This window comes from Lontra canadensis, unplaced genomic scaffold, assembly GCF_010015895.1.
Source record: "Lontra canadensis isolate GAN:19392208 unplaced genomic scaffold, GSC_riverotter_1.0 scaffold9, whole genome shotgun sequence".
In the NCBI taxonomy this organism is placed as follows: Eukaryota; Metazoa; Chordata; class Mammalia; order Carnivora; family Mustelidae; genus Lontra; species Lontra canadensis.
The window spans coordinates 16,454,062-16,476,652 of record NW_022631003.1 but is presented as its reverse complement, the minus strand read 5'-3'; the positions used below and the strand labels follow the sequence as shown (position 1 = coordinate 16,476,652).

The 22,591-nt window shown below is 40.8% G+C and overlaps 1 protein-coding gene across 1 annotated transcript; it reads right to left on the bottom strand.

The window, feature by feature from the left end:
- Positions 1–8,112: 8,112 nt before the first annotated feature.
- On the bottom strand, positions 8,113–13,868 carry GDF3 (growth differentiation factor 3). The gene is made up of 2 exons (XM_032855379.1): positions 13,601–13,868; positions 8,113–8,942 (listed from the first exon to the last, which is right to left on the bottom strand). Exons 1-2 carry the CDS (start codon positions 13,866–13,868, stop codon positions 8,113–8,115), a joined length of 1,098 nt encoding a protein of 365 aa, XP_032711270.1.
- Positions 13,869–22,591: the final 8,723 nt, after the last annotated feature.

The window sequence follows — 22,591 nt, the reverse complement described above, 5'->3', positions numbered from 1 at the left end:
CCAGTGAGACCCTATTGCGTATTTCTGACCTCCAGGGCCATATGATAATTTATGTTGTTTTATACCACTAAGTTCATGGTATTTGTTACAGCAGCAAGAAGAAACTAATATGACCACACTCGTGGAAGGCACATATGCAATAGTTAAGATGGAGTGTAATTTGAGTTTGTTCCTATTAGATTTTTTATTGAGTGCTTGTCATCAAGGGTATTTCTGTAACCTTGAGTACCCTAAGTGTTGGAAAACTTAGAGCTGGGGCCCCTTGGGTAGCTCAGTATGTTGAGCCTCTGACTCTTGGTTTTGGCTCAGGTCATGATCTCAGGGTCATGGGATAGAGGTCCACAAGGGGCTCTGTGCTCAGCAGGGAGTCTGCTTCTCTCCCTCTCCCTCTGCCTCTCCTCTACTTGCTATCTCTGTCTCTCTCTTTCTGAAATAAGTAAATAAATATTCCCCCCCCCAAAAAAAAAAGAAAGAAAGAAAAGAAAACTCAGGGAACATCTGGGTGGCTCAGTTGGTTAAGGGTCTGCTTTGGGCTCAGGTATTGAGGGCTCTCTGCTTGGTGGGGAGCCTGCTTCTCCCTCTCTGTGCCACTCTGCCTACTTGCGCTCTCTGTGTCAAATAAATAAATAAAATCTTAAAACACACACACAAGGAAATACCACTTCATAACCTCTAGGATGGCTTTAATAAAAAAACACGACAGTAGCAAATGTTGTGAAGATATGGAAAAACTAGAACTCTTGTGAATTGCTGTTAGTAATGTTAAATGGTGTGTACAGCCACTCTGGAAAATAGCTTGACAGTCCCTCAAAATATTAAACATACAGTAACCAAATGATCTGACAATTGCAAAAGAATTAAAAATACATCTCCACACAAAAACTTGTACATGAATTTGAATTGCAGTATTAATCATAATAACCATGGCTCTGGGCTGGCTCAGTTGATGGAGTGTGTGATTCTTGACCTCAGGGTTGTGAGTTGGAGTCCCATCCTGGGTGTAGAAATTACTTAAAAATAAAATATTTTAAGGGCACCAGGGTGGCTTGGTCACTTAAGCATCTGACTCTTGATTTCAGTTCAGGTCATGATCTCAGTGTCATGAGATCAAGCCCAGCACAGAACCCGCTTAAGATTCTTTTTCTTGGGGCACCTGGGTGGCTCAGAGGGTTAAGCCTCTGCTTTTGGCTCAGATCATGGTCCCAGGGTCCTGGGATCAAGCCCCATGCGGGGCTCCCTGCTCATTGGGGAGCTTGCTTCTCCCTCTCTCTCTGCCTGCCTCTCTGCCTACTTGAGATCTCTCTCTCTCTGTCAAATAAATAAATAAATAAATAAAATCTTTAAAAAAAAAAAAAGATTCTTTCTCTCTTTAACCTCTACCCTTCCTCCAACCCTTACATATGTGCTCCCTCCCTCTCCCTCTCTCTAAAAAAAAGTAAGTAAATAAAATTAAAATTAAATCTTAAAAAAAAAACTCATACTAGCTAAAAGGTAGAAACAATTCAAATGTCCGTCAACTGATGAATGGATAAATAAGTTGGGGGATAGCCATACAGTGAAATATTATTCAGCTATAAAAAGGAAAGAAGTAGTGATACATGCTACAACACAGATAAAGCTTGAAAACATTATCCTCAGTGAAAGAACCCAGTCACAAAAGGTCATAAGTTGAATGAGTCTGTTTGAATGAGACTTCCAGAAGAGGCAAATCCAGAGATAAAAAGTACATTAGTGGTTTCGAGAGGATGTGGGCAAGGGGTGAAAGGACTTGGGAACTATCTGCTAATGGGAATGGGATTTATTTTAGGACTTAAAAATGTTCTGGAGTTAGATGGTGGTAATGGTTTTACACTTGTGAATATAGTTATTAAAACCACTGAATTTACTTTAAAATGATGAATTTTTAAAAATTTTTATTTTTTTAATTTCTTTTCAGTGTTCCAGAATTCATTGTGTAGGCACCACACCCAGTGCTCCATGCAATTCGTGCCCTCCATAATGCCCACCACCAAACCTCTCACCCCATCCCCTCCAAAACCTTCAGTTTGTTTCTCAGAGCCAACAGTCTCTCATGGTTCATCTCCTCCTTCAATTTCCCCCAACTCCCTTCTCCTCTCAATCTCCCCATGTCCTCTGTTTTATTCCTTATGCTCCACAAATAAGCAGAACTGTATGATAATTGACTCTCTCTGCTTGACTTATTTCACTCAGCATAATCTCCTCCAGTCCCATCCATGTTGATACAAAAGTTGGGTATTCATCCTTTCTGATGGAGGCATAATACTCCATAGTATAAATAGACCACATCTTCTTTATCAAAAATGATGATTTTTTAAAAGGTTTTTTTATTTATTTGTTTGAGAGAGAAAAGGAGCAGGAGGAGGGAGAGGGAGAAGTAGACTCCTTGCTGAGCAGGGAGCCCCATGTGGGGCTTAATCCTAGGACCCTGGGATCATGACCCAAGTTGACAGCAGATGCTTAACTGATTGAGCCATCCAGGCATCCCATTTATTTATATTTTGGAATAAGAAGTCCTACTCTGCGCCATCCCACCCAAATCAGAGTACATAACTTTACTTACAGGGCACACACCTACTTGTAGACCAGTTTATCAGACATTTAATGTTCTAGCTGTGAAAGAAGGTAATGTGTGTCCCAAAGCCATGAAGTCAGGAATGCCATGCTCTTCTCTAGCCCTGGGCATAATGGCCCCAGGAGAAAACTTGATTAACTCGCGAGTGAACCAACCTGCCAACAACAACAGAACTGAAGCAGAAGGAAATGGCTACCCTTTTATTAATTTTAAATAAACTTTTTAAAAAATAATATAGGGGTGTCTGGGTGGCTTGGTCGAGTGACCAACTCTTGACTTCGGCTCAGGTACGATCTCAGGGTCGTGGGATGGAGCCCCGTGTCAGTCTCAGCTTTCAGCGGAGAGTCTGAAATTCTCGATTTCCCTATTCCCCTCCCCCTCCAAAATAAATAAATCTTTAAAATAAATAATATAATATAATATAAATGTATTAAGCACAGAACGTAAATCAAAATCCTTAGTGGACTCAGGAAATCTAGCAGCAACAACTCCATTCAATTCAGAAGTAAATTTAGCAATGCAGCCTCAGGAATCGTGGTCTAAGGCAGAAAGAACTCAAGGTGTGAGGTGAGAAAGGTCAGGAAAGGAAGACAGATCCTTCATAGGCTGGTGGCAGGAGAGAAGGAGCACTGAAGTCGGTGTTGTACTCGGTAAGCAGGAGCCAAGTCAGGTCCCAGGAAAGTCTTTATTTAAAAAAAAATTTTTTAAGATTTTAGTCATCTGTTCGTCAGAGAGAGAGAGAGAGAGCACGCTTGTGAGCGGGGGAGGGGGAGGCAGAGGAAGAAGCAGGCTCCCCGCTGAGCAGGGACCCCCCCCCCCAATGTGGGACTTGATCCACGAATCTTGAGATCCTGACCTGAGTTGAAAGCAGACACTTAACCAAATGAGCCACCCAGGCATCCCTGAACTCTAGTTTTCTATAGGCCATTCTCCTTTGCTCTTCCCAGCAGAGGACAATGGCACACTGAAATCAGCGCTCACTCTTCCTACATATAAAGAAGGCCCAAGCAATGGAAAGGCCCCAGAGAAATGGGGACTCCAGCAGTCCTGAAAGTGATTGAAATTTTTCCCTTAAATGCAGAGGATTGTCTGCTAGATAGCAGACTACTTAGGGGAGCCTGGGTGGCTCAGTGGGTTAAAGCCTCTACCTTCAGCTCTGGTCATGATCCCAGGGTCCTGGGATGGAGCCCCACATCGGGCTCTTTGCTCTGCAGGGAGCCTGCTTCCTCCTCTCTCTCTGCCTGCCTCTCTGCCTACTTGTGATCCGTCTGTCAAATAAATAAATAAAATCTTAAAAAAAAAAAAAAAAAAGAAGACTCTACTTAGTTATGTGCTCCATAACCAAGAATTACTATAACATAGACCAACTCTTTCTTAATTTTCAATGAGTACTTTAAGTTTTATTCAAACCTCCATTTTTTTCCCATTCTAGTCTGCAAGTATTATTTCTTTAATATTTTCACTGCTCTAATACTTTGGTTAATACCACTAACCATGGAATAATGGCATTTTATAATTACTATTATTTCTTTTATTATATTTTATATTTTATTTTTTTAAAGATTTACTTTTTAATTTATTAGAGAGAGAGAACGAGTGGTGAGGAAGGGCAGAAGGAGAGAGAGAAAGAGAGAAGCCAACTCCTTGTCAAGCAGCTAAGCCCCAATGCAGGGCTCAATCCCAGCATCCAGAGATCATGACCTGAGCCAAAGACAGACACTTAACTGACTGAGCCACGCATTTACTGGCTCTACTACTTTACGAGACTGAGTGCCCCTAATTACTACTATTTCTGTTCTAATATTTTAATGACAGATGATTTAAAGAATCTATTTTGATTTTGTGCAACTCTCTTCTAAAATCCCAAATTATCTCCTAAACACTTGGATCAGATTACCTTTTATACCAAAAAGTAGTCCTTATTGTAAATATATATCTACATAGAACACAAGCAAGGAGAAGATTGAATAACCAGCTTTCTCCCATAATACTATAAAATAAATTATTGTTATGCTGAAATAAAAATTCAGTAAGTATATTTTATGTTTAAAAAGTATATTTTTTAAAGTATATTTAAAAATATATAAAGTATATTTTAAAAATGATAGTGTATAAAAAATAAAGATCAGTTCAATGAAATAAAACTGTAGGGGCGCCTGGGTGGCTCAGTGGGTTAAGCCTCTGCCTTCAGCTCGGGTCATGATCCCAGGGTCCTGGGATCGAGCCCCGAATCGGGCTCTCTGCTCCGCGGGGAGCCTGCCTCCACCTCTCTCTCTCTGCCTGCCTCTCTGCCTACTTGTGATCTCTGACTGTCAAATAAATAAATAAAATCTTTAAAAAAAAAAAAAGAAATAAAACTGTAAAGATAATTTAGCTCAGAAATAATCTGCACCACAGGATGATTTGTTTTTGTTTTTGTTTTTGGCAGCAAACCAAGGTTTATTGAGTGATAGATAGTAAAGTGATGGTACAAAGCTCCAGAAGAGGGAGGGGATCCGAAAGGGTTGCCAGTACAAGATGATTTGTAATGTTTGTCCAACATGATTTGGGACCATCCCAATCAATATGAGCAGCTTATTTACTCATGTCGTATTATAAATAAGAAAGCCATTATCCAAGCAAGCATGTTGTTGCCCAATTAAAGAATATTAATAGAAGGGTATGATCTGAAATGACTATAATTCCTCTAGTATCTGGACCTGGAGGTTAATCAATCTTGCCATTTGGATCATTTAACTAATTCCCTTCCTCTGATTTCCCAGTACATGTTCTATGCTAACTTGTGTTCCATGTGCACTTTTCCATAAAACACACTATGCTAGCTAACCCTCTTCCCTTGGCATCTTATGGTAAGCCCATATATTGATGACTGATTTGCAGGTGAAATTTTATGAATTTTGTTTATGCTAATCAGACTCACTTGTTCAAGGCTGAATGCACTACCAGGAATGCTGGGACCACATTAGCCCCCCCCCCCCCACCAAAGTATTGCTATGTTTACCAAAACAACCACCTATCTTTCTTCTGTTACAATGATTGCTCAGCTCTTTCTTCAACAAATACAATTCGAAAGTCCTTCTGTAAACATATTGACGCAGATGGTTATTGTTTGCAACATCGTGATTGTTTCACTAAATTGTTCTAAATGATAGATCTAAAGCCAGTCTCCCCCTGCTATCCGTCAGAACAATGTTTGCAGCTCAAATGATGCATTTGACAAAGTGCTTTTTATACATCAGTTTTGTTTGTGTTCAAGGATAGGCATTCAAAGTTGCTATAAGTTCTGTAGCCTCATCTCCATTGTCCTTATAAATTACCCATTCACTGCTGTTCTACACTGAAGTCCTGGCTAGATGAGGAGATTGAAAAAAAAAAAAATTGTGTCCATTCTATTGAAATGATTGTTGCAGTTTGTTTGAATGCCTTCAGTGTTCAGTAAAAGATTAATCTATTGTGAAATATACATGTAATGGATTACTGCTCAGCACTTGAGGGGGGGATCAATTATATCCCTAACTATATCAACCTGTAAGAATCTCTGAAACAAAAGAGGAAAAAAAAGTTGTAGAAGAATATACTCCAATATTGCTTCTATAAAGTTTACATATTTAAGCAGCAATGCTTTACATTATCTTTGGTTCTAAACCTATGTAGTAAAATTATAGAATGGGAATGGGAAAGACATCAACTTCAAGATGGTGGTTTCTTTTTTTTCCTTAGGATTTAAAAAAATGTATTTATTTGAGAGAGAATGAGAAGTGGAGAGGGGCAGAAGGACAGAGAGAGAAGCAGACTCCCTACTGATCAGGAAGCCTGATGCTGGGCTCGATCCCAGGACCCTGGCTGGGATCATGACCTGAGCCGAAGGCAGATACTTAACAAACTAGGCTACCCAGGATGTACCCCAGGATGGTGGTTTCATTAGGAGAATGGGAAGAGAGTGGGAGGGTTAGATAGGCATCTTTATGTGTGTTTGTAATATAGTTAAATTATAATGATCAACATTTTTTAAAAACCTAAAAATAAAACAAAAATTAAAAGTTGTGGCAGTAATCCAGGTGAGAGTGGTGAAGTTGACAGAAGATAGTGACAAATGGCATTAAAGAAGGGAGTAAATAAAGCAGTGATTGACAAACTTGCGCTTTAGTTCTCCCAACAGGGAAATGAGTGAACTCATACTTCCTGGTGCAGTCCAAAGTATCCAACCAAGTCTAGAGTTTTGTATTTAAAGTCTGTGAATTTTACATTTTACCCCAAGAGCCAATTTAAACCTTTGACTGTAATTCCAGGTTTAAAATGTTTCTAAGTGGGGACAAAATATCAACAATGACATATGAACAAAAAGTCATAACACTATTTCACCATGAAAACTGTAAACAATATAAATCCCAATGATAAACACTCCCTTAAGTAATATATGTATCATCTAAATAATCATATATAATACAGCCACTAAATGAACTATGTAGATATTGGTGATTTGAAAAAAAATTCCTATGGTCTCATTGAGTACAGAGAGATACAAAATTGTATAAACAGTGTGATCTCAGCTATAAAAATCATATATGACAACAATAAAAGACTAGAAGGAAATGTAGGTATCAGGTACTATTTTAATATTATTTTTCATATTATATTATCTCAAAATAAGTTTTTAAAGATTTATTTACTTATTTATTTAAGAAAGTGTGTGTGAATGGGGGAAGCATTTATTTGAGAGAGAGGGAGAGAGAATCCTCAAGTAGACTCTCCATTTAGCGTGGAGTCCGACCTGGGGCTTGATCCCAGATACTGGGGATCATGATCTGAGCTGAAACCAAGAGTTTGCTACTTAACCAACTGAACCACACAGGTGCCCATAACTTTTTTTTTTTTTAAAGATTTTATTTATTTATTTGACAGAGAGAGAGAGAGAGACAGTGAGAGAGGGAACAGAAGCAGGGGGAGTGGGAGAGGGAGAAGCAGGCTTCCCACCAAGCAGGGAGCCTGATGTGGGGCTCAATCCCAGGACCCTGAGATCATGACCTGAGATGAAGGCAGACACTTAATGACTGAGCCACTCTGACACTCCAAAATAATTTATTTTTAAGTACCATTGTTAGCCTGTGAGATCTGCCAGAGAAAGTTGATGACTTTAGGGAAATTTGATATTCCCTAAAGTATTTGATAAACTTCTCTATGAAGTATAAAAAATAAGGCCTACCTCAAGAAACAACCTGAAATGATGTTTCTAAGTAACACACAGAATAATACCTGCCCATAAGAGACCACCAATAAATATGAGTCTCCTCCTATCTAGAGTCTAATAGACTGTCAAGTGCATCATGACTGTTAGATCATTAGGGCTGATGTGTGTGTATGTGTGTGAGATTAGGGAGATGATTAATCGTGATGGATTTTCCAGGAAAATAAGTCGTAAATACAAATATACTGGTATTTCAGACCCAAGAAGTCATACAGCACGTGACTAGTTTTATTGGAAGACTTACTCTAAGAATACCCCTTCTATTTCTCACAGCCTACCCACATCCACATTCGTCAACCACCATGTCTTCATAATGTCGTAAAATGACATTGTCATCATTGTCCTGATAGAGCATGGAAATGGGGGACAGCTTGGTGGGGATACAGACAGCCCGGGGGATCGCTGGGTCAACCGCATGCATCAGGGCTTGCATGAAAGCATAATTGGAACTGTTGAGGGAGGTGGTCAGGGAGAAAGGACAGTCTCCATGGCAATAGTTGGCCATGAACCCTTTGGGAGCAATAATCCACTTGTGCCAGCCTAAGTCCCGGAAGTTGATGAACAGCTGGTGACGATGGCAGAGGTTCTTGCAAGAAGCTTTAGAGGCAGGGATGGCTTCCCTCCTTCTTCGGGATGAAGGGTGGCACTGCTCCGGGTTGAGACTCACCACAAGCAGGGAAGCCTGAAGGGACTGTCTCAGTCTGGCACAGGTCTCCTGAAGCTGAAAATTCACCCCCGGGTCTCTGGTGCTCTTGACCAGTATCTCTAGCAACAAACCTAAGTTCTCCCGGGGGTTGTTATTCCAAACCCTCGCCACGTCCAGCAGGTTGAAGCGCACAACTCCTTGAGGCCATGGGACTGACTGTAACACGAGCCTTTTCCCTGGTTTGGGGATGGACTGGCCCCCGACCTGAGGCTCCTGAACCAGGGACAGAGCCAACTCCAGTTCCGGTCCCAGCTTATAGTAAGTGTTGGGCCCCAAATCTAGGCCCAGCTGGGCCATTGTTAGCTGCTCCGTATCTTGAATGGCAGACAGGTTAAAGTAGAGCAGCTTCTGCAGGCAAGGGGAGGCTTGAGGAAGTTTCTCTGAGTAAAGAAAGAGACCTAGATGGGAACAGAGATGTGAGAGTCACCAAAACATATTTCACTTCATATCCACCTATATGATATAAATGCCAAATGCTATATGATATCTACATATGCAAAATCAGGGCGGAAAATTATCGGTCATACTCAAACCCTACCATAGGGAGGATTTGTTTCTCTCCCTCCTCATTCAAGACCAGAGGTTCTTATCTTCACATCTGCAGGTCCCCAGGGTGTCCTGGATAGAATTTAGAAGGTCCATGAACTTGGATGAGAAAAAGAATTACATCTTTATTTTCTCAGAACTCTAAATGAGATTTAGCATTTCTTTTAGCTATGAATATAGGCAACAAATCCCAATAATATTATCACGGCCTATGACACTGTTACCAATAAAAATCATAGGTATGTTCATAGATTAAATTTTTGCAAATGTCTTAAAATCACATTAATGCTCACACTGCTTTGAATTTATCATAAATACAGTCCCCTCCCTGGATCTTATTATATATTGTATTAATAAATGTATCGATTTATGTTACTGTACACACATTTGGTTTAAAATATTTTCATAAAAGTATTTCAAAATTTAATTGATTTTCTTGGAATTTTTTAGAAGATTATTTATTTATTTATTTGAGAGAGAGAGAGAAAGAGAACCTGAGCAGAGGGAGGGGTGAAGGGAGCAGCAGAGGGAGGGGCAAGGGAGAAGCAGACTCCCACTTGATCAGGAGACCAACTCAGCACTTGATCCCAGGACCCTGGGATCATGACCTGAGTTGAAGGCAGACACTTAACCATCTGAGCCACCCAGGGACCTGATTTCCTTGGAAATCTTAAATATTTTATTTTAGGCTGGCTCCATCTCACCACTCTGAGATCGTTACCTGAGAGGAAATCAAGAGTCAGACGTTCAACAGACTGAACAACCCAGGAGCCCCAATCCTACGTAAGGATTTTCTAAGGCCATTCAGCTTATGGAGAAATTACACCAGAAACCCAAACATTCCAGCAGTGCCTGGCTGGCTCAGTCAGTCACACCGAACATTGGATCCATGGAGATTACATTAAAAAACACAAAAGAGAAAGAACCCCGCCCCCCCCCAAGAAACCCTAATATTCTAACCATTCCCCCTTCATTCTCAAGTCTCTTCATTCTCAAGCCTCATTTTAAAAAACAATAAAATAAAGAAGCATTTGAAATTACCCGGCGTCCTCTTCAAGCCTACCTTATCATCCTTCTCTTTCTTTTCATTGACCATCTTTTGGAAAGGTAGGTCTATATTTGCTGTCTCTAGCTCTTCGTATTCTTCTGTTATTTTCCAACTCTTTATCCCTCACTATTCCACGGAAACATCTTTCTTACAGGTTGGCTAACTTGTCAAGGGCAGAGATATCTTCACAGTAATTATCTTCTCCACTTCTTGAAAAGTTGACCTCTCCTGTTCAAGGCTAGAATTCTAACCTATCAGTCTTCCTTCCTCCTCCTAGCACTAAATCAGATTCCTTAAGCATAAAAGAAAATCAAAAAGCCAGAATGGAAAGGATGGAAAGATTTGAGAGCATGAAGATAAAATAACTTCTATATTCAAAATGATGTCATTAACAAAATTAAAACCACAAAGAACAACGAAGGAAACTTGTCATATGCATGAGTTTAAATTCATAATTAGAACTTTTACAAAAAAACAAAAGAAAGAAAGAAAGAAAGAAAGAAAGAAAGAAAGAAAGAAAGAAAGCAAGCTTTTACAAATGACCAAGAGGGCTTATCAATCATAATGGAAAAGAAGACTCCTCAATAGAAAATGGCCAGCGTTTATAAACAGGCAATTGTTTGGAAGGAAAAAAGAAAAGAAAAGAGGAGAGGAGAGGAGAGATGGGGGGGGGGGGGGAGGAGAAGAGAGGGGAGGAGAAGAGAGGAGAGGGGAGGGGAGAGAGGAGAGGAGAGGGGGAAGGGGAGAGGAGAGGAGAGGAAGAAAGAAAGAAGGAGGGAAGAAAGGAATGAAGGAAGGAATGAAAGAAAGTTTCATTATCCATTTAAAAATGCATTCCAGGGGTGCCTGGGTGGCTCAGTTGTTAAGCTCTGCCTTCAGTTCAGGTCATGATCCCAGAACCTGGGCTGGAGCCCCGCCATGGACTCCCTGCTCTGCAGGAAGCCCTCCACTCCCCATGCTTATATTCCCTCTCTTGCTATCTCTCTCCGTGTAGAATAAATAAAAACATTAAAAATAAATAAATAAATAAATAAAATACATTCCACCTTGTTAAAGAAATAAAAAGCAAAACAATGAGATCATGCTTTGCTACCAGAATAACAAAAATTAAAAGCTAAAAGAGTATTGTTACTCAATGGCCTTCCAGTGTAGCAGGGATAAGTAAGTACCTTGTAATACCTTCACAGAATGAATGAAATACTGTAAGCAGTGAGAATGAGCTACAGTCACACACACTATGGATAAATCTCACAAATACAATGTTGAGTGAAAGAAGCCAGACAGAAAAAAGGATACATTTCACATTTCCATTTATGTGAAGTTTTCAGAAACAGGCAAAACTGGTAAGTAATGTTACAGGATAAAAGTTACTCTTCCAGAGGAATAGTGATTAACCAGAAGGGGGCATGAAGGTTCCTCTGAGGGTTGTTGCTCTGTTTTGTTTCTGGTTCTAGGCGCTGATTATTCTGTGAAAATTCACTGAGCTGTTCTCTAGGATTTGTACACTTTTCTGTACGTATGCTATCATTCCACACGTTTCTTTAATATTTCTGTAAGGACTGCTTTCAAACTGGGAAAATGAGAAATCTTTTTTTTGTTGTTAAAGATTTTATTTATTTATTTGGCAGACAGAATTCACAAGTAGGCAGAGAGGCAGGCAGGGGGTAGGGGGAAGCAGGCTCCCCGCTGAGCAGAGAGCCCTATGTGGGGCTAAATCCAGGACCTTGAGATCATGACCCCAGCTGAAAGCAGAGGCTTTAACCCACTGAGCTACCCAGGTGCCCCAGAAAGTGAGAATTTTTATACATTCATGGTGGGGTATAAATTTTGGAAGACACTTATATATATAAGAAGTATAAATGTGCTTTCTCTGATCTAAGAATCTCCTTCTAAGAATTTATCCTAGGGAAATAGAAAAAGCATAACACACACACACAAAACAAAACAAAAACGGATGTAAAGCTGTATTGTTTGTATTATGTTCATACTCATCAACAGAGCATCAGTTATGTAAATTACAGCATGTTTATACAATGGCATATTGTACAGCCATTAAAATTAGATAGCTGTGACTTTTAGTTCTGATTTGTATGAGATATTCATAATACTTGAGTAACATATAGTATGACCCATTTATTAAAAAATACAAGTTTCTATTATAAATATATGCAAAGAAGAAAAGTCTGAAAGAACATACATATAAACTATTAATGATGGTTTTCTCTAGAGGAAGGTTAAGGAGGGGTGATGGTCACCACAAAAATCAAAGTTTTTTCCATGGGGGAGGAAGGGAAGAATCCTTAGCTGTTTTCAGATAAGCTTTCCATACCTTTTAACCTTCCACCAGGAATTTTCCCTGAACCCCCACTCCCAAGTCTTGAGTCTTTAACATACTAATACTTAGCATAAAGTATGGAAGTTTTAACATTTGTCTATCTCACTTCTATAAACTTTTTTTTCTTTTACCTTTTATAAACTCTTCAAGGGCAGACTTTATCTTTAATTTCTATATTCCCATGGCCATACCCAGTTCCCAGCACATAGCAGGTATCCAAGAAATGCTTCCCAGACAAATAAGTATTCAAATTTTATCTCCAGATACTGTAAAACTAACCAATCAGGGCCCTCAATTCCTCTTGTGATCCCCACGCCCCCACCCCCCTCACCCCCGCTTCTGGGAAGCTATATAGAAATGCAGATTACATCACCCATCTCTGGCTTAATAAGAATTGGGTGGTAGAGTGAGGGGTAGGAACTGGACAGGAGAACCGCCTGTCTGTCTGTCTGTCTATCTACCTATCTATTTGGAGAATCCACTTTTAACAACTGACCTATGTAATTTAGGTGGGTGGTATCAGTTTGACAAATTATTGAACGGCATTTATTCAGATCATCGTATAATGGGTATGACAATGGCGTATACCATTGTTCTGTACTCACAAATCAGGAGCCATTTCCACCCAACTAAAATAGTGACGAGGTGTGGAGATGGGAACCTGATGTCCGGGGCCAACTGGACTCATAATGTTTCCCCGCCCCACTTGCCATACCAAAGGCACCACAGCGCATAAACCAACCATGGGCTGAAGAATGAAGCCTGAGCCATAATTCCACCTTCGCTGCTTTCACCTTAACTGTAGCACAAAAGTGTTGATTCAGAAAAAAAAACCTATTTTGAATCCTAACTTTACTCATGCTCTGGCTATACGGTCTTGAACAGCTCTGGAATAGTTTACAGGTTAATTTCCCATCTAAGACTGACTTTTCTTATTGTTAAAAAGCTAATAAGAATCCCTGCCTTTGGAAACTCAGGATGTGGTCGGATTAAATGAGATAAGATATGTAAAACACCAGCACTGGGCCTTCTACAAACCCCTCGGTAATTGTTACCTTCCCCTTCTTTTCTTTCTTCATGCCATCAACTGCCAGACTTTTCTCTAGAATGTACGCTCATTTACTTACCTTGATCCAGGAGATGTCGGAGTATGTTCCCATGCGTACCAAGATCCTTTAGGTAGCATAAATCTCGGGAGCCCCCATTGGTTGCTGCTGCCTCTCCATCCCAGAAAATTCTCTTCAAGATAGAAGGCACTGGTTGGAACTTCTGGGGTGAGGGCACTTTGTCTAAGCCCAGCAATTGGAGAAAGACATGTTCTTGGAATTGGAAAGTCTGGCCCAAAGACACAGTTACCAGGACACGGAGAACCAAGATGGTCAGGCAAGGAATCATGGCCTCGGAGCGGAGATGCAGCTGGCCAGTGGGGCTGGAGAGAGAGCTCGATCGCCTGACTGCCTGGCAATTCAGGTGCTGCTAATTTATCTGATGGAAGATAATCAAGTGTGAATTGCTCTCTTCCCAGCTCCTCAAAGGTAATTGGATGGGAAAGGACAGAGAATTTTTTTCTCTTCTCTTGCTCTACTCTTCCCCCATAAAAGTTCACAAAACAAAGATTATCAATACATAGACTTAGCCACAAAAATCTGAGGTTTGTCTGCAATAGACATGGAAAGGAGACAGGCATTATTCATGGAACAAATGCTTATTAAGCATCTATTATGTGCAAGGCTCTGAGAAAGGTACTAGAACAGCCATGAAAAATGCCAGGCCTTGTCACTGACAGTCTATTTAGACAAATACATAGGTATATTTCTATTAGACTGTATCCACAGCAATGTGAGAAGCCAAGCCAGGAAGAGAAAACTCCACCCAAGGAATGCGATCAACACGGTTTTCAGCTCAAAGAGGGACTGAATTTTATTCATCTAACTTTGCCCTTCCTTTATATTTAAAGTTTTATTTATTTAAGTAATCTCTACACCCAACCTGGGGCTTGAACTCACAACCCCAAGACCAAGAGTTGCATGTTCCTCCGAGTAAGCCAGCCTGGTGCCCTTAACTTTGCCCTTCCTGATTAAAGTCAAAAATCAGACTGACTGGGTTCATTCTGATTCTACTACGTTTTAGTCATACGAAAACAGGCATGTCACTTAACCTTCTGAAGTTTTTGCTTTCTCAACTGAAAAGAAAAACTGACCTTTTAATTTGTTATAGGGATCTGATAAGATGATGTATTTAAAGTGTTCTGCACGGGGCGCCTGGGTGGCTCAGTGGGTTGAGCCGCTGCCTTCGGCTCGGGTCATGATCCCGGGGTCCTGGGATCGAATCCCACATGGGGCTCTTTGCTCAGCAGGTAGCCTGCTTCCCTCTCTCTCTCTCTCTGCCTGCCTCTCTACTTGTGATCTCTCGCTCTGTCAAATAAATAAATAAAATCTTTAAAAAATAAATAAATAAATAAAGTTCTGCACAATGCCTGTCAAATGGCAAGCACAAAGTGTTCCCAGAGGAGAACGCTTCAACGTTGAAATAAGTAGACATTTTTCAGTGAGACAATCCCCATTCAAGGCTGAAGGAGCTAATGTGAAAAAGCCTGGAGGTTATTGAGAAATTTTGGGCAGCATATATCAATTTTTTTTTCAATTTTTCAATTTATTTTTTTAAAAAAAGATTTGGGGCGCCTGGGTGGCTCAGTGGGTTAAGCCGCTGCCTTCGGCTCAGGTCATGATCTCAGAGTCCTGGGATCGAGCCCCCCATCGGGCTCTCTGCTCAGCAGGGAGCCTGCTTCTTCCTCTCTCTCTGCCTGCCCCTCTGCCTGCTTGTGATCTCTCTGTCAAATAAATAAATAAGATCTTAAAAAAAAAAGATTTAATTTATTTATTTGACATATAGAGAGAGAATGAGTGAGAGGAGGGACAGAGGGAGAAGCAGAATTCCCGTTGAGCAAGGAGTCAGATGCGAGACTCTATCCCAGGACCCTGGGATCATGACTTGAGCAGACACTTAACTTACTGAGCCACCCAGGCATCCCAGTGTATATCAATTTCTGGCTTTGCCTTTTTGTTGTTTTACCAGACTCCTAGAAGATTTCCAAATGCAATAGAAGAATTAGCTGGTTTCTTGCCAAACTAATTTTCGTGCTGTTTGAGAACAAGGACTTTTTCATTTTACATTCTTTTATATCACCTATTTTTTTTTAATATACCACCTATTCTAAGACCTTGTTTCCCCTAAAGGAACAACAAAAGGTTGTACCTAATATATAATAGTTCCCCATCATTTACAGGATACAGTCAAGACTCTTTAGCTTGGCTTTTTTTTTTTTTTTTTTAAATTTTGAAAGATTTTATTTATTTATTTGAGAGAGAGCATGAGCAGCAGGGAAGGGGCAGAAAGAGAAGTGGACTCCTTAGCTTACTGGAAGTCCAACACAGGGCTCGATCCCAGGACCCTGGGATCATGACCTGAACCGAAGGCAGATGTTTAACCTATTGACCCACCCAGGCATCCTGTTTCTTTGGTGTTTGAAGACTGTATTGGTCTGGCACCCATACTGTTGCCTGATTGCAGGGGTCTTGTCTCCCGGAGTTGAAGAACGAATGGAAGAATGAATCTTGCAGACACAAAAGGGTAAAGTGAAGTGAACATTTATTAAATGAGGGCGAGAACAGAAAGGAAAGAAAAGCTCTCTAGGGTGAGAGGGGTCCCGAATGGGTTGCCACTGAGAGCTTTTAGTGACAGCCTGACAGCCTTTTACTGAGAACTGACTGGGAATCTTGTGGTGTTGAGATTCTTGTACTGTCTTGGTTTATTGCCTGTTCTCTTGTTGCGCTCTGTCTCAGCGTCTCAATCTGCCAGGAGTAGTTTCAGGGCCCAGCAAGGGGAGTCCGTTTCCTCTCTCTCCTGCCTATACCTTAACCCTTCCCCTATTCATGGGACAGGACTGTGGGCAGAAGGAGCTACACTGCGATTGTGAGGAGTGACTGTGTACTTTTTAATTAGTGACAGGTATAGCACAAATCTCCAAGGAATGTGGAAGCAAGGCTTTCTGGACCTTGAGGAGCGACTGCTACCAAGGCAAGGTTACTTTTAAGCATTAAGGCACTTAGGCAACCACTAGTTCCTTGAGGAAGGTCGCGGTCTGCACATTTCAGGTACCTATCACTGGGCCTCAAGCTGTAAGGAGATTTTAAGTTACATTTCTTTTGCCTTTCTTTCCCACATCAATATCACCAGCCCGACTCCTTGCCTCCCACCCACTATCAGCAATGCTAATACTGTAATGATACGGACCTACATGTCTTCCCCTGTGAGCTCACTTCATCTGAGAGCCTTGACACAGACCAAGTTCAAAGTTCACTTCCACTGCAAAAACTTCTTGGCTCACCAACCTAGCTTTAAAGCTTTCTTCTTTCTCCCACAGAGCCTCGAGTGGCACCCATGACAGCACTTGCTACACTGCATTTCACTGTGTCTTTTGTCTCTATTGCTCCCAGACGATAAACTTCTGCAGAATCGGGATCATCTGTTTCCATCTAAGTATCTCCACTGTGTATTTTCCTCTTAAGTATATCTCCGTGGCCCAAGAAAGTGTCTGGCAGGTAGTAGACATCCAGTAGACACCCGTACAACAAATTAATGAACAAAACGGACTGGTGCTATTTCCAGAGGTCTCATTCTTCTAGAGAGCCAAGTTTCCTCCATTCCCATTTCTCCTGTCTCCCTCCTCCTGCTTGCCTTCTAAAAAGCTAAAAGGTAACACTATTAAATTCATCTATAATCTTCCACTGTTTTCAACAATAAGTGTGGGTTGCATTTTGTTTCTCTTTATTCAACTTTTCTGACTTAGTGTCAGAATCAGGGGCGCCTGGGTGGCTCATTCAGTTAAGCAACTGCCTTCAGCTCAGGTCATGATCTCAGGGTCCCAGGATCGAGCCCCACCTGGGGCTCCCTTCTCCACGGGGAGCCTGCTTCTCCCTCTCCCTCTGCCCCTCCCCAAAGATCTCCTCTCTTGCTCTCTCTCTCAAATAAATAAATAGATAAATAAAATCTTTTTTTTTTTTTAAAGAGTCGGACTCAGACAAACTGGTTTAAAATCAGGCTCCACGACTTACAAGTTGTGTGATCATGACAAAATCACTCAAATGTAAAGTAAGAATAAAACATCCTTTGCTGCGGTGCTGAGGAAACCTGATGGGATGACGTGTGCCCAGTGTTCAGGACGACGTCAGCCATGGAAGCATTTGATGAAGTTCATTAGTATATTAGGACCCACAAAATGGAGGCCACCTGAGTGGCCCGGGGCCCATGTCACAAACCTAAACCTAAGTTAGCCTGCATTTATGGAAATACCTATAGGGAAAATTTCACATACATCAGTCACAATCCTCCAACCCACCTTTAGCTAGCACACCTTTCCCTGGACAACAGGACTTGCCAGCCTTCTAAGGAAATCCTCAACCTAGCCAATCACTCCCTGTTCTCATGTTGCCTCTTCTAAAGCTCTATAAAATGTGCATCAGATCCCTTGGGAACAGTGTCCCTTTGCTGTGAAGCACTGTACTCTCCCAATACGTGGTTGTTTTCTCTTAAATAAAGGACATTTAAAAAAGAAAAGACATCAAACTTGTTATTAAATTGTTTTAGTTTTGTCATTTGACATACTTGAAAAAAGTTAGCTCTTATTAACTACTGTTATCATTTTTGTTTATTAAAGGGAAGTTTAATTGGGGCACCTGGGTGGCTCAGTTGGTAAGCGTCTGCCTTCGGCTCAGGTCATGATCCCAGGGCACTGGAATTGAGCCCTCACATCTGGCTCCCTGCTCCGTGGGAAGCCTGCTTCTCTCTTTCCCACTGCTTCTGTTCCCTCTCTCACTGCGTCTCTCTCTGTCAAATAAATAAATAAAACTTAAAAAAAAATTAAAAAAAAATAAATAAAAATAAAGGGGAGTTTAATCGGGGAAAGAAAATAATTGAGATATATATATATGTATTTCTATCAAGAAAAAGCACTGCATCAAGCAAGAGTGAGAAGATCTAAGGTAGGGAGGTAGGGGCGCCTGGGTGGCTCAGTGCGTTAAGCCTCTGCCTTCGGCTCAGGTCATGATCTCAGGGTCCTGGGGTTGAGCCCCGCATCTGGCTCTCTGTTCAGCGGGGAGCCTGCTTCCTCCTCTCTCTCTGCTTGCCTCTTTGCCTACTTGTGATCTCTGTCTGTCAAATAAATAAATAAATAAATCTTTAGAAGATCTAAGGTAATCACAGCTCCTCCAATGACCGTGTAATCCTGGTCGTTTCACTCAGTGTCTGTTTTATGATACATACCCAAGCATGGAAATTTTTTAAATAGGAAGATTTAAGTGGTTTGAGATGTCATGAAAGTTAACCTATCTGGGCCTCATTTTCTTTACCTATAAAATCACCAGATTGAATCCAGCTGTCTTTAAGGATTTTATAAAAACATGTGATTCTGGATTTTCAGCTCAAATCAGAAATTCAAAAGTGAGGCAATATGGCTCAGTAGCATAGAATTGGTTCTGTAGGTAAGGACTTAGATTAAAACCCCAGCTCTATTATTCACTGTCTGGGGAGTCCTGGACAAATTGTTTCTCTGGGCTTTGGTTTTCTAATCAATAGAATACTAAAGGTATCAGTCCAATAGAATTATTGTGATCATAAGTATAAAATATACTCAACCTCACAAAGAAAAACAAGCCAATTAAAGCAATGAAATGTCTATCAATTGGCAAGAAGAGAAAAGACAATAGCAGAGTGCCAGGAGGGCTCAGTGGGTGGAGTGTGCGACTTGACCTTGGGGTCGTGAGTTCCAGCCTCCTGTGGAGTGTAGAGATAACTTAAATTTTAAAAAGTTGGGGACATCTGGGTGGCCCAGTCAGTTAAGTGTCTGCCTTTGGCTCAGGTCATGGTCCCAGGATGCTGGGATGGAGCCCCTCATGGGACTCCCTGCTCAGCGAGGAGTGTGCGTCTCCCTTTCTCTCTGCTGCTCCTCCTACTTGTGCTCTTTCTCTTGCACTGTCTCTTTCAAATAAATAAGTAAAATCTTTTTTAAAAAGTAATAAATGAATAACATTTTTTAAAGGATTTTATTTATTTGACAGAGAGAGACACAGCAAGAGCAGAAACACAAGCAGGGGTAGTGGGAGAGGGAGAAGCAAGTCTCCTGCTGAGCAGGGAGCCCTAAGATGCAGGGCTAGATTCCAGGACCCCAGGACCATGACCTGAAGGCAGACGCGAATGACTGAGCCACTCAGGTGCCCCAATAAATGAATAACTTAAAAAAAGATTGATAAAGATTATAAATTTTGTGTTATGTACATTTTACCACAATTTTAAAAAATACTCATGTCTTCTTATCAGCAATTTAAATTCTGGACTATCTTTCTAAGCCACTAGAATATAAGCTACACAAGGGTAGGGACAAATCATGGGCACTTGATGAATACTGATTGAGTAAATTAACTAACAAGAGTGGACAAAAAACTACAAATTTATTGATTTTAGTACTTTTTATTATCAAGAAAATTTGAAAATAACCTAACTGCATAATAGTCAATACATTATAGAGCATCTATAAACTAGATATTATTCAACCGTAAATAATGTTGTAAAAAGTATTTAATGGCAGGGGCACCTGGGTGGCTCAGTGGGTTACACCTCTGCCCTCGGCTCAGGTCATGATCTCAGGATCCTGGAATCGAGCCCCACATTGGGCTCTCTGCTCAGCAGGTAGCTTGCTTCTCTCTCTCTCTCTGCTGCCTCTCTGCCTACTTGTGATCTCTCTGTCAAATAAATAAAATCTTTAAAAAAAATTTAATGGCATAGAAACTTAAACATGAATGCTATTTTATTTTAAAGATTTTATTTATTTATTTGACAGAGAGAGAAAACACAAGCAGGTAGAGTGGCCGGCAGATGCAGGCTTCCTACTGATCAAGGAGCCGGACACGGGGCTCTGTCCCAGGACCCCAGGATCATGACCAGAGCCAAAGGCAAATAAATGCTTAAGTGACTGAATCACATAGGTACCCAAATATTTATTAGTTTTACCATCAGAAGAACTTACTTAAAACAACATAGTTATAACCACCAAAGCACAAAGTGATTTGGATGCTTCTGTCAGTTAGTGAACAAATATTGACTGATTGTCTTGAAAACTATTCTAACCCGGGTGGCTCAGTCAGTTAAGTATCTGCCTTTCACTCAGGTCATGATCCCAGGGTGCTGGGATTGAGCCCCACCTTGGGTTCCTTGCTCAGCAGGGAGCCTGCTTCTCCCTCTACCTGCTATTTTGCCAGCTTGCACTGTCTCTCTCTCTAATAGACAAACAAAAATTCTTTAAATATATACTTATAAAGATTTTATTTTATTTTTTAAAGCTTTTTTTTTTTAAATACTTTCCACACACAATATGAGGCTTGAACTCATGACCCCAGATCAAAAGTCACATGCTCACCTACTAAGCCACCTAGGTGCCCTCTGTCTTATTCTTTCATTCTACAACATTGCTATTGTCTGGATCACCAATAACATTTATAATTACCAAATCTAATACCGACTTGTTGACTTTCATCTGACTTTATCCCTCAGCAGCTTTTGACCGAGTTGATCACTGCCTACCACTTCCTACCCTTACTTGGTTTCCAGGATAGAGCTCTCTCTTGGTTTACCACTTATCTCACTGGTCGCTCATTCCCAGGTTCCTTTTCCATTTCCTCTTTCCAGTGATCTCTTAGAGTTGGGGTGTCCCAGACTTTGGGTCTCAGGTCTCTTTTCCTTTATAATTACATTCACTACCTTGGTGATTTCCTGTCTGTCAAATATTGTATATATGCTGATGACTTTCTGTATGCTCAGAACTTCTCTGTATTCTAGAACACTTTTACTAAGCTATCTACTTATCTTTTCTTAGGTGTCTGAAAATCATTGTTAAAGCTTATATTATTCACAGTGGAATTTCCAATCTCCATACCCTAGCCCTTTGCATCACCACCTGCAGGTTTTTCTACCTTAGTTAATGCCAATCCATCCTTTCAGGTCTTCAGGACAAGGCCTGGAATTTTCCTTGACTCTGTTCTCTTATACCCTATATTCGGTTCATCAGGAAATTTTACTGGCTCTATCTTCAAAATATTTCCAGAATCTGTACTCCACCACAACCACTCTAATCGGAGACACTATTTCTTCTCTAAATTATACTGTAACCTCTAAATTGATCTCTGCCTTTATGTGAGAGAGAACACACATATGTGGGGGGGAGGGGCAGAAGGAGAAGGAGAGAGAGAATCTTAAGCAGACTCCTTGCAGAGTGCAGGACCCACCACAGGGCTGGATCCCACAACCCTGAGATCATGACCTGAGCTGAAATTGAGAGTCAGACGCTCAATCGACTGAGCCTTCCAGGTGCCCTACATCAGCCAAATTCTTTTTTTTTTTTTTTTTTTTTTTTGTTTTTGCACAGCCTCCCTCACCCCCTTTTTATTTATTTATTTTTTATTTATTTATTTATTTATTTTTTGCCAATTTCTTTTAAAAGATCAGTTAATTCATTCATTCATCTGCTCAGAAACCTTCCACTGGCTTTCTGTTTTTCTCAGAAGAAAAGTCAGTGTCTTCAGTTGCCTCATTTACTAATTTTGCCCCTTGCTCACTTGGCTCCAGCACAGTGGTGTTGCTGCTATTCCAGTGTGTGTGTGTGTGTGTGTGTGTGAGAGAGATCGGCCCTGTCCTCCACTAGTGCTACTCCAAATTCTTTATGTACTTGCTGCTCTCTCTGCCAGGAAGACTCTCATGTCATCTCATAGATGTCCCCAAGTCTGACTTTCTCACCTCCCTCAAGTCTCTACACTACACTTTCCAGACCCTCTCCTTAAAGTGTATTCTTACCATTTCATTTTACTTTCCCACTTGTGCTCTTCTCCCAATCTCTTTTACCTTGTTCACAATCTCTTTTACCCTGTTCACAGCATGTAGTTGTTGTTGTTTTTTTTAAACATACTAATACTTTAATTCATTGGTTCAATGGCTATTTGTGCCAGGCATTGTTTTACACATTTGGGATGCCAACAGGGAAAGGACACCTGGGTGGCTCAGTTGGTTAGGTG